Source organism: Osmia bicornis, chromosome 3, assembly GCF_907164935.1.
Source record: "Osmia bicornis bicornis chromosome 3, iOsmBic2.1, whole genome shotgun sequence".
NCBI lineage: Eukaryota > Metazoa > Arthropoda > Insecta > Hymenoptera > Megachilidae > Osmia > Osmia bicornis.
Window position 1 is genome coordinate 272,072 of NC_060218.1, and position 12,542 is coordinate 284,613.

General features: G+C 36.4%; 3 protein-coding genes across 13 annotated transcripts; 2 read left to right on the plus strand and 1 right to left on the minus strand.

Annotated features, from left to right (window-relative positions):
• Positions 1–660: 660 nt before the first annotated feature.
• Positions 661–2,468, plus strand: LOC114876060 (gametocyte surface protein P230-like). Its single transcript, XM_029187083.2, has one exon. The coding sequence runs from the start codon at positions 974–976 to the stop codon at positions 2,015–2,017; it is 1,044 nt and encodes a 347-aa protein (XP_029042916.1). The 5' UTR covers positions 661–973; the 3' UTR covers positions 2,018–2,468.
• LOC114876051 (mediator of RNA polymerase II transcription subunit 4-like) lies at positions 2,091–12,430 on the minus strand. Of its 10 annotated transcripts, none has more exons than XM_029187061.2 (11): positions 8,137–8,590; positions 5,749–5,825; positions 5,390–5,679; positions 5,054–5,264; positions 4,669–4,973; positions 4,449–4,572; positions 4,128–4,351; positions 3,848–4,034; positions 3,562–3,774; positions 3,258–3,476; positions 2,091–3,163 (listed from the first exon to the last, which is right to left on the minus strand). In XM_029187061.2, exons 1-11 carry the CDS (start codon positions 8,217–8,219, stop codon positions 2,799–2,801), a joined length of 2,298 nt encoding a protein of 765 aa, XP_029042894.1. In that variant the 5' UTR covers positions 8,220–8,590; the 3' UTR covers positions 2,091–2,798. The 10 variants fall into 10 exon arrangements, 8 of the variants coding, with proteins under 8 accessions (XP_029042894.1, XP_029042898.1, XP_029042899.1 ...); XM_029187065.2 differs by lacking the exon at positions 8,137–8,590 and adding an exon at positions 7,892–7,980; XM_029187066.2 differs by lacking the exon at positions 8,137–8,590 and adding an exon at positions 7,208–7,881.
• Positions 8,654–10,941, plus strand: LOC114876058 (SAC3 domain-containing protein 1). Of its 2 annotated transcripts, XM_029187074.2 has the most exons (7): positions 8,662–8,914; positions 9,493–9,684; positions 9,767–9,931; positions 9,990–10,235; positions 10,307–10,450; positions 10,574–10,763; positions 10,849–10,941. In XM_029187074.2, exons 1-7 carry the CDS (start codon positions 8,856–8,858, stop codon positions 10,921–10,923), a joined length of 1,071 nt encoding a protein of 356 aa, XP_029042907.1. In that variant the 5' UTR covers positions 8,662–8,855; the 3' UTR covers positions 10,924–10,941. The 2 variants fall into 2 exon arrangements, with proteins under 2 accessions (XP_029042910.1, XP_029042907.1); XM_029187077.2 differs by lacking the exon at positions 9,493–9,684 and having other exon boundaries at positions 8,654–8,914.
• Positions 12,431–12,542: the final 112 nt, after the last annotated feature.

Consider the following 12,542-nt stretch of genomic DNA (forward strand, 5'->3'; position numbering starts at 1 on the left):
CTTTTGTAATTAGTAATTTTATTTCAGTCATGATGTGAGCCGAAACTTTTTAGTAATTTTTTATTAATAAACAGATTTTGCGATAACTGATAACTGTAATTGATTGGAAATCGTTTGTGATTTACAAATATATCATTTGCATTGTTTGTGAGTGAATAATTTCTTAATTATCTACAAGTTTGTTTTATAATGAATAATTGTAGTACGCAAGCGCAAAATATACTCAGGACTCTTGCCAAATCGCTTAAATTTTCTATGTTTCATATTCTATGGGCAAAAGTTCTTTTAATTTTTTGGAGCAACTGTCATTATGCTGAAGATCTTTTATAATAAAATAACAAAAATAACAAGATAAATGATTTCATATATTTTTATATATTATATATTATTTATAAATATTGTAAACCGAGTTTCTTTTCTTTCTCTTATTCCTTCCGGCTAGCTTCATGTAAGTCTTGCAGATGAAAGCGCGACGGGTAAAACAGACACAATTATCCTACCGGCTGTACTCTCTGCATGCAAAGCAATCTCATCTGGGGTTGTCTGGAACCCTCTAAATACATACATACATAACAACTTTACTTGGCGCAGCCCAAGATGGCGTTCAGAAGGGGGGAATCCCTCTCTATATTACCTTTTTGAAAATAAAATCCCTCTAAATCATGACCCCTTGAAAACAAAGGCATGTCCGGTCTTTTGTATCTGTAATCACTGACGTAAGATGGCACAGGGGATTAGGGTTAAAATTATTGTGGTGGCGCTTCTAACGTCGTACTTCAGAATGTAAAACGCATGATATGCAGTAGCATGGTAGTACTGTAACGTAACATTCATTTGCGTAAAATACATATTAACAAGAAATATATATATATATATAAATAGGAACATTGTGGATAATTTTTCAACAAGATGTGAATAATAGAAGAAAAATTGACAATTTTAATATCACATTGCACGTGAATATAATATACGGATGCAAATAAAAACATTAAAAATGAGTAGTACCACTGATAATAGTGTGTCTTGTTATCCTCCGGATCGCAAGATATCACAATCCGATGAGAATAACGTATTAGTACAAAATTTACCAGAAATAAATTTGCCCGAAAAGATTTTATTTGTAATAGATACAGTAAGAGAAAAGGACTGTACACCGTTTAAACTTTCCAAAGGTACTAATTATATGCCTTTGTTCATGATAAAACGGGTTGTGGAACATTTTATTTGCATCAAATCTACCATTCAGCGTAGTCACGAATATGCACTAATGATTCTAAACTCTCAAAGCGCAGAATGGATTTGTGATTTTACCAATAATATCAATAGTATTATCGATAGTTTGAATCTCATCGATGAAGAGATTATAGAAGAGGAAGATGAAGATGAAGAAGAAGAAGAAGACGAAGAAGGAATTGAGGAGGAGGTGGAAGAGCAGGAGGGAGATGAAAGAGTAGAAGAAAAAGAAAGTAAGAGAGAAGGAAAACAGAAACAAAGACGAGCAGCAAGACGAAAAGGAAGAGGAAGGGGAGAAGGAGTAGAAACTGAGGAAGAGAAAAAGGAAGAAGAAGAAGAAGATGAAAAATCGTATGATCTTGGACAGTTATTTCATAAAATTGAACCGAAGCTACCTTTACCAATGCAGAAAGGTGACATTGCGGGGCCAAAGTTTGTAACTAGAGTAATTTTGTTATATTCACGATCTTCCAGTATACCAAAATTTTATAGCAGTAAAGCATCTTTAGATAATCTTACGAAGAATCCATATTTTTTTGTGGATGTATTGTATGTACACGAACCACCTTGTTCTGAAAACTTGTGCGAAGAAATTTATAGCGAAATAGGAACTTTAGATACAAAAAATGTTTCCTATATATTAGAAGTAGGAAGAAATGCTGCAAAATTGCACGACAACATGGCAAAGTTGCTGGCTCATCCTCTCCAAAGACCAGCGCAAAATGATGTTTGCTATGCTATTTATCCATTTTCAGTTTCTCAAGAAACATACATCAACGTATAACGATTAATATCGCTAATAATCGAAAGAAAGTTGATTGAAGACTCGGCAGGTGATTAATATAGACGCATTAATCTATTGTGCATCGATTTATGAAAAAGTTAATATAAAATTTGACAATTACATGTAGCAAAAGTAATATTCGCAGTTATTTAACAGTGTGGCCATTCGTTCATACATGTCCAATTGGTTCGTACAATCCGTCACATAAAATTGTTGTAATACACGCACAACAAAGTAGTGGTTGTCGTTTTAAATAGCATTTCAATCTTGACGGGCATACCTATATAGCATAATTATATCACAGCATAGTAGATAATTGTTAAAAAATAAGCTAAATTTAATTCGAATTAGAACGCAAAACAGATATGTGTGTTGCGTCCCGTTTAGTCGTATAAAAATGAAACAATAATTCATTCGCTCTGCGGCATGTTTAAATTTTTGTCAATTTAAATTTTATTACGTACGTGTCTTATTTTATCCTATCCTATCATCCTACCCTATCGTATCTAATACTTACAATGAAATATATCATTTCAGTCGATAGCTGAAGATTATTAGAAGTAAGATCGTAGAAAAGTAAAATACATAAGTTTTGTTTTTGGTCTGAAATGGATCCGAAAGATCGGTGATACGTTTCAATATTGGTATATACATGACAATTGTCGACCCTGTGAAAGATGTGCCCAGCAAGAATCGATCTATTAAGTACATAAAACTTGTTCTATTAAGTACATAAAATTTGACGAACGTTTGCAAATGTTGTAAATGTTAGGTTTCGAAGTTAAATGATAGCATGGATAGCACAGAAATAAAAGAAAAAATAGGAAACGATCGAGATGCGTGACGAAGACGAGTTTTGCAACATTCGTAAAATTTGCGGCAATAGTTTGACAAGTTGTCGTACGTCATTTTCAACAGTTTTGTTCGCCAAAGTATTGGCGATATCTTTCGGCGAGTACGTAGTAACATTATTAGAAGTATCTGGTAAATCAATGGCAGTAGCTTGCTCATTTTTTGGTTGCCAGTTACCACAGGAAGGAAAATTTCGTGGAACAGGCAGCATATCTTGATGTTCACCGACTTTGAAGATTAACGACATTCCAACTTCCGCGTGAAATTCAATGTGACAATGAAACAACCAGTAGCCTGAAAAAATGATAAAAAACATATGATAAGAAGAAGTAGGAAAGTTGTGGTAAATAATAAAAAAAAAAAACGGTTGTTCGGTAAATATTCTCACCCGGATTATTGGCATAGAATCGTAGGATGGTGTAACCACCGTCCGGTACCGTTACGGTATCTTTCAGAGGAGCATGGTCGAGGTTTCTGCGTATCGCTCCTTTTTTATCCAATGCTTTTACTTTTTCGACAGTGATGTTTTTTCCTATTCTTTCCATAGCAATTACGCGAAACTGATATCCATGAAGGTGAAACGGATGATTCGCATCGTAAGCAAAACCTAAGAGAGAGAAAAATCTATACGTATAATCGTATAATCGTTGAATCGATAATCAGTAAATAGGTAGGTAGATAGGTAGGCAAACCTTCGTCGACCAAAATCACTTCGACCACACTGTTGAGTTTGACACGGAGCACATGAGTGCAAGCGCAATAATCTCGTTCGCAGTCTGTGACGGTACTCGCGTTACAAAATTGCTTCTGATCGATGGAGTTTCTTTGAGATAAGAGAGGTACGGAGGGTAGTTTCATCGAGATGTGATTCAGTTGGGGCGTGAGTAGCCGCGCATTAGATTTCACTGAAAACATAATTATAATTAAACGAATTAGACGCGTACGAGAGCAAACGTAAATTAGTTCGCATCTGATTACCTTGATCGAACGCATACAACATTTCACGATGAAAATGAGGATTATTTTTCTTGTAAAAATCATAAGAAACGTAAAACTGGTAGTCCGGAAGTTGGATATTAGATTGGTCGTTTCCATCCATAGCTCTCAACAGCGGTATACTCAGGCTTCCGTTTGTTTCCGTACCTTCGTTTAAAGCATTCACTTGCTAAAAGTAGAATGGACAAATTATCGCTTCATCGTGTCTACTGTAACTAACGAAGAAGATTCTGGGTAAGGTAAAAAGATTCTGTAAACGCACCAGCAGACCTAAAGAATCGTTGGATTCGCGTTCGTACGTAACTACATCTTTCGGATCCTGATCATTGGCACCTTCGTATCGTAATATAGCAACTTGGTACGCCTTGGTGAATCTTTCATCGCAATCCATTAGTCCCCGAAATCGAATCCAGTAATTGTCTATACTTTGATTCGTTTCAACGACAAAATCAAACCTTTCGCCGGCGTAACTAACAAGAGATTCCGCTGAGAATTAGAAGAAAAGAAGTAGAAATAGAAACAGAGTCGGAGGATTATAAAATTTCTTCTTATTTACTACGAATTATACATAAGTACTTGTTACCTTCGATAGGTTCAACGTCGCGTCCATCCGAGCTAAGTATGCGCATAGTATGGTTGTCGATCGATAGTTCGATCGGGCAATTGAGAAATTCGGCGTTAATCAGCCTGAACCTGTATCTTGTATTCTGCAACAGATCAAACAGAGCAGGAGGATCGCATTAAATTATTATTTATATCGGTAAATGTTGTTCCGATAGATTTGGATTTTACTTTAACGTTACCCGCTTAACGGTAAACGTTGCGACCGGCATCATGGTAGAAGCGTTCCCGTTGTCTTTGCCGTTGCCAGTTTCGCTTTTATTTCGAAACACTGCGAAACGACCGAGACCATTGATCAACAGATTGGGCGGCTTGTTGTCGCCGGAAGCGTGATGATGGTTCAAAAATTTATCAATTCCCAATTCGTGAGTCCAATCGGAGAGGAGTATGGTATGTTGGTCGATATCGTATAAATCGTAGTGCCAATTTATTTTTGGAGGTACGCGTACAATCAACGCACCGAATACTCCATCGCCACGTTGAAAACCTTGAAACGATAGTTTATCCAGGATTACAACAGCAAGAATTGACCGAGAATTGACGAAAGAGGATCGTTTGAAATATCACCTAAATGCGAATGCCAGAAATGTGTACCAGCCTCTGTTGCGCTATAATCGTATCGAAATGTGGAACCTGGCGAGATCGGGCATTGAGAAACGTAAGGAACGCCATCCATGTACGGCGTTTTCACGTGATGCTGTCCGTGCCAATGCATCGTGGTACTTTCGGAATGCAACATATTTATCACGTCAACGATTACTCTGTCACCTTGGCACACCTATGAAAATGCAAAACATTACGTATAATTCTGTATAATATGTGAACTCCTCGATGACACTAGTGGATAATGAGAAAACTTTTTACCGTTGACCAAACGGTTCTCGTTAGCAATGTATAAAATACCTCGATAGGCGGTCCAGGCATCTGCCGATTAACCACTAAAATTGATCTTTTAACACCATCGGCTGGAATACAATGCTTCCGAAAGCAGTCCGTAAGATTGAACGGACAGTCGTAGCACGCTTTGCTCATAGTACGATAACCTTCCAATCTGAACGTGTAATGACATTCCATCGGTGGTGCATCATCTGAGCAAGTTCGCCGGCAAGGATGCTCCGTCCAGTTCAATTCGTCGGCTATCTCCGGCTCGATGTGCTCAAAATCGAAATCACTGTACGCTGTTATAATCGTTTCTAAAATCGACAAATGATTATGTTGAATAACAAACAAATAAAATGATCGTTTTCTCACTTCTCACTCACCTGACAGGCAACTACGATGCAACAGAGAAACCTTTATGAGAAGCAATAATACCTTCTTCCAGTGTGTCATTCTTGATCTATAAAAATATTTCATGGTTTAAATACTATATGTATATACACACATGTACAAAAACGAAATCGAATGCGATACAACCAAGATTTTTCACTGGACGGGGTAAAAAGGAAACTGTAGAAATATCGTGCAGGTGCAATGTATCGAGGAATAAGTTGGAAATTGACGCGACATCCCGCTTTATCTAATCTAACTAAGTGTCATAAGAAAGTGCACATACAATTAAGAAGAATTTGTATAGGACAGATATGTCGATATAGTTTGTAAAAGTAAGCCAAGGTTGAAACGAACGAACAACTAAATATGTAGTTCCGTAGGGCATTTATTACGTAAAGTAGATGATTCTGCCAAAAATGTTTTGAATCGCCGATTTTGTTGAGGAGATTTTTGCGAAAAACCGTACCCACCCATTAGCTTGCTGAATCAACAGTTTGTTCTCGGGATAATTAACCGAGATAAGTGCTTGAATATTCCTTGTTATTTTCGATTACAAAACTACCAGCATCGATAATCGATAGATCTTAACAATACACGCGCATAATATTACGCCAGCCGATTAGTCCGACAATGAGAAAGCAAAAGAACAAAACTAAACGACGCGACGCGCCGCGTTTTCTTTCTCCTGTTCTCACGACTTACTGACTTAACGCGCGGCTTGTGTGCAAATTCAACGATGCTTTAAGAAAGACTGGACCAATGTAGCGCTGTTCGCTTCTCTATAGAGGAATTCTGTGGAGGTCACAGGTACTCCAACGATCCTCTTACTCTTAATTCTTTTACTTGCTTAACACGTGTAGTAACACATGACGATATAAACCGCAACGTCATCAATTTCATATTATACACGTACAATTTTCTTTCCCCGTAACGTAATCGTTCTTCCCCTGTGAAGGTGTCACGGGAATTTCCAGCGATACACTCGAAACGAACGTTCTGTATCGAACACGATCTGCTCCTTGTGACGCATTTCTCGCATAAAACATCTTTCCTACACGTTCTGGTACGAATATAATAATAATAATAATAATAATAAGTTGTTCGTTCGTATCGTTGTAAAAGAATAAAAATAAGAAACTATCGATTCAATTTTGCAGGTAAACGCGCGCTTTTATCTTATTGAAGCGATAACGAACACGCTTTGTCGATATCTTAACAACGAGTTTTTTCCATTCTTTCGTTTGGACGAACGTGCCAAAAACTTTCAGCGAAAGATAACACATACGTAAGTACAATGTTGCATTATTTAGCACGTAATGTTTTCCGCGCGATATTTCGATCGTGAACCGGCAGGATCGTGAAACGAACTCGATCAGGACGAATATATATGTATATGTATATGTACATACATAGGTAGAACAGATTTCGATCGCAAACAGGAGTACATACACAGTGTGGGCGCGCGTATGCGAGGAACAGGTTTCTGGAAACGACTGAATAACGTTTCAACAAACAACAAATGGAAAAAAAATCGTAAAAGCAAATTTGATCAAATCATGCGAAAGCTTAAACACGCTTTGTTTGATCTCTCGTGTCTTATAAAGTTACGCTTAATACCCTAATAAAACACGGTACATAAGATTTTGTTTCACGGTCAGGATATACATGCATATTCGTACTGGCATAAGTACTTACTTACTCGTTCTTCCTTTGGAATTTCGTAAATTACATATAGTAAATCGACTTGCGTGATACCTTCGAAAAGTTAATAAGAAAACACCTTTTTACGATACGACGGAGAACGCGATAAAACATTGATCATTCAACGATTATTAAATTAACGTTTGCTTCAAAGAAAAAAAGAAAAGAAAAGAAAAGAAAGGAAAAGAAAAAAATCGGGAAAATCGAAGAACACGAATGTTTTCATAGAATCGTACGTGTCACGGTTTTCTCGGTATAGTTACACGTGATGCGATCATTATTCTCTTCTCCAATCTCTATAATGCACGATAATTGGACACCGCGAATAAATTTTTGCAATTCTTTATGGAAATAGTTTCTCATCGCAAACTTAACATCTCGAGCGTAAGTATGTATGTATGTATGTATGTATGTATGTATGTATTTACTTACGTGCTTGCATCCGTAACCGCACTCGCATTCGCATTCGTTTCAATGCATTTTTATCGAAACAAAAAGAACACGTAGCGTTCAATCGTGAGAAAGAAATTAAAATTGCAGTACACTATGATATTCAATAATAATAACCGAGAAATCGAGAAATTAAACAATAAAACGGACAAACGTCAACTTCTGTCAAACGAGAAGCATACAAAATTAAAAGAAAGAGGCGAGAAAGTTTACGTAAGAGCATTAACCTTCGCATAATAACGGTGATTTCGACAGGGATGACTGCGCAGCAGGTATCGTGTGAGTAACCAACAAGGACGCTCAACAACATTCCCCTTCGTTTTCATTCTTGATGTCCACACCAATTTTCTCTTTCACAACAGGGATGCATGCACCTCCTCTTTTCAAACAACGTTTATCGTGTCGTATCTTACCTATCGAAAAAAAAGGAAAGAAAAAAGACAAATGGAAATAAAAAGAAAGACAAAAATAAATTTTGCTTCGCATCCATACGTGTTAACCTTAACATTAGGGCAAACAATTGAAAAGGACACTTTTGTATAATACGCGAATCACTATAAAAACGCACGTTACACATCGCACACGGATTCTGTTTAATCTAGAGTTTTCTTTTAAAATAAATATTGTAAATAAATGTATATAAATAACTAAATAAATATACGAATACATATGTACTTTATTTATCTGTATATGTATACATACATATGTATCTGTTAGATGCAGGCTTGTCTTTTAAATTTATGCGCGAGATGGTTTTACCGCAATACACGTGCCATCCTAACATATCGCATACCTACGGCGCGCATGTGCAACAACCGCGTAACAACTATGAAGTTAGGAAACAGAGAATGACAACCACTTCAGCGCAAAGCGAGAGTCTGATAAACATAAGTATATAAGTACATAACCATTGCATTACGGTTATTAATTAAATGAATCCTCCAAAATGACCGAATTTATACAAGGAACATGCTTGTTAATGTGTCCAGGAAGAGAGCGACGGATGTAAGTCGAAAGCAAAACGAATTCAAATTATAAAAATAAGTTTTCAACAAGCACCGATATGGAATATCGAGAAAAATATTTCTACGACCGTTGTATGTATGTATGTACATATGTAAATATAACGCAGCTATGACTTAAGTGGTTCAAATCTCGACATGCATATTTTTCTGAAATTTGTTTCTTGCATAAATATTTTCCTTTGAACGATTCAAAATATTTGAATTTTCATTTTTCTACTTCTTTTTATGAAATTGTACAAATATTTTCAACTATACCTCATTATTAAATGCATTTAAATCCTTTGAATATCATTCCAAGAACAAATTTTGCATCAAAATTTTCTTATCGATGGTTATATAAAACAAATGTCACCGTCGTTAAGTTATACTTGTTAATTGTTTCAATGAGAATACGTTAATACCGCAATGGTTTAGTAAACATAGTAACTTATTAAAAGGAACAGTTGTCGAAGATCATCTTTTTCCCATATCGGTACATCTTTATCCAAAGAAAACCTCAAAGAAACTGCTTGGATACGAACAGCTGTAAAAGCTAATATAATATCAAAACGTTTGTAGTAGGGAGGAGAAAGGTTTATTACATAGATTCGAAATCGATGAATGCCCAAAAGGAGCAACACGGCCAAAGGCAGATCCCAAAAAAACCATCAAATGCTACATCCGTTCAGCAGCAGGATCAGTTATGACCGATCCGAATCAACTGCGCCCCGCATCCGTCCTATTATCAACCGTCAGATATTTGTTTACCAAGTATAATTAACACCGTAGCAATCATTTTGTCGACTATCGATTTACAAATTCATTCGATCAACGAGTTGTACTTCTATTTCAGGATAGCTACACGTACAGACGTCGATTGGATAGTGGTGTACGATTTTATCTTCGATCGACTAAGAGCCGTAAGACAAGATGCCATCATTCAACGCATAGAAAATTCTTCTACAGGCATTAAATTGTTCGAGTCGATAGTTCGGTTCCTAATTTATGCTGCACAGAGGTACGATTTCATTTTACGATCCGGTATCAATAAGGCTAATCGAAAGAAACAATTGCAGATTATGCGAGAGAAGCAAGTTAGAATTTAGCGAACAAATTAACAATCAACATCTTGCCGAGTGCATGTCACAGTTGCTAACGTTATACGACAAATCGACCAACAAAGATTTTCTCTCAATCGATAAATGTCTACAGAATCTAACACTGAGCAACGATCGTCAACAGATGGAAGCTTTGTATATCCTTCTAAACATGGGTGATGCCGAATCTTTGAAAAGAGCATTGAATCTTCCACTTTACTTAAGGTACGGAACAATAATATAGGCATACTTATTTCGCGGTACACTTTACACTTATATCGTTATCTTTATTGCAGAAAATCTCCGGATGTACAACTATCGATGAAAATATCGCTAGCTTGTCATTTGAAAAACTACGTTCGCGTTTTCTCGTTAATCCAACAGCTTCCAGCTCCGATACTCGTCTGCGCAGCTATGATAAATGCACCGAAATTAAGAGGGTAAACCGAACACCGCTTTACATCTCTCACATTCATTTGGCAAACGTCGCGGACGCTTTTTTTCAAATTTAAATAATTACTACTTCTACTACTATTATTACGGTACATACGTATATGTTTTAGAACGGCACTGCAAGTCATGAGTTGGGGGTATAATAGTAAACTCCATACATTTCCGGGACTTAAATTGCAAGAAATTTTACTGTACAAAGATATCAATAAGGTTCAAGAAGACTGCAAACTGTTCGGCCTCATTTGCATCGATGAAAATGTTTTATTTCAAAAAACGAATTTCAAAGATAACGTTCAATTGGTAAGTTGCAGAGTAAACGTGCGGTAAGAAAATACATTTCTTTTCTAATGTATACTTCCATAAATACAAAAATTAATTATTACAGGCCAATTCCGAAGCGTATTACACACATCGGATTCTGCATCGTTTTTTACCAAATATTTTACTTGGATCCGTTTAGCAATATCAACAAGTAACGAAATATTCTGACAGAATAGTTTATAATAACAAGAAAATACGAGAAATTTCATTTGTCTTTTTTCATTTCTATAATTTCTTAAATCAAAAAAAAAAAAAAAAAAAAAACATTTAATTGATAATAAAATTATGTTTTCGAATCTGGTGTTACTTATTAAAATGAAAATTTATTTCACCTACCATATTTCCACTGGCTGCTTACTAATAAATTTTCTCCATGGTTAGTAAACAAACAACGCTCACTGTGAATCACTAGACGAACTGCTCGAGGAATCGGTGGACATAACTTCAACGTCTTCTGTTTCTTGTTTGTGCGTATTCATCGCAACGCTTCCTTGTCCGCTCACCGACATATGAATTTCACCGGATGGGTGCCACGCAAATTGATTAGCTTGCGATACAGGTGGTTCTAAAATAACAACCACGATTTGTACAGAAATGAAGAAATAACAGCAGTAATGTAATGCTCTTTTGGAATTTTTAGCATACCACCAACGGGATGTCCAGCTCTGTGTAAGTCCGACGATATGCCGGGGTGAGTGCCCAACATTTGTCCGTTCAGAGGAAGATCGCTTAATCTTCCAAGGTATCCCAGTCTCATTTCAATGTCTGAATAACGAACGTCTCCTTACAGGGTCCGTACAAGAAACATGTAAAAGACACGAGGAGAAATAATTTACCTGTAGGGTACGGTCTTCTAGGATCTCCTTGTTGCCATGTAAGCGGGGCACAAATGGCGTTCGACGCGCTAATTCTATGCGCATATTTGATCAACTCTTCCGATGGAACTGGTCTTTTATTAGCACGAGCGATAGATTGTAACTTTTGTTTCGCTTGGTAAATGGCAGTAGCCAGAATTTGTTCAGCTTCTTTCAATTGTCTTTGCAACTGTTGGATGTCTTGATCTTGACGTTCGACTTCAGCTCTTAAAGCTTCCATTTTTAGGTTAATTTTCGCCTGTTCGGCTGCTCGTTTCAAAGTAGCTTTAAGTTCATTGTCCTTGGCAATTAACAATTCAGTCAGTTGAGCATGTTCCTCGCTCGATAACTTGGATGGTTTCTGAGCTATCGTATTTTCTATCATTTCTCTGAAAAGACAAAGAACAGGATTTACTTCTCATCAAAGACTCGAATATTTTGTATTACTAACTTTGCTATCAACTCGATGTCATCGACAAGGGACAATAAAACTTCTCTGGTACTTTTACCAGATGCCATAATGCACAGAATTAGTATTATTTGAAAGGAATAACCCGTCTCACGATTGAATTCACCCACGGACTTAAACCGTGTCCGTGAAATTATCGTAAACACTCTTTTTTTTTTCGGCAAAACTTTACACTATATCTTTAACCGCCCGTAAGCTACAACAACAGATAGGGCGTTGTGGCGAATTCACACGAAGCTACTATGTAATATTCGGAAATAATAATTAAAAAGTTAATTTGTACGTGACCATTACAATGTATTAAATTACATATATATATATTACTGAGAATATACTTTATGCACTTATATAAATATGTTAATTTCTAAATAACAGAAATTGCGGAAACTATTCGATGACTTACCGATTGATTTTCCGAAACGTAGCATTAGCGCC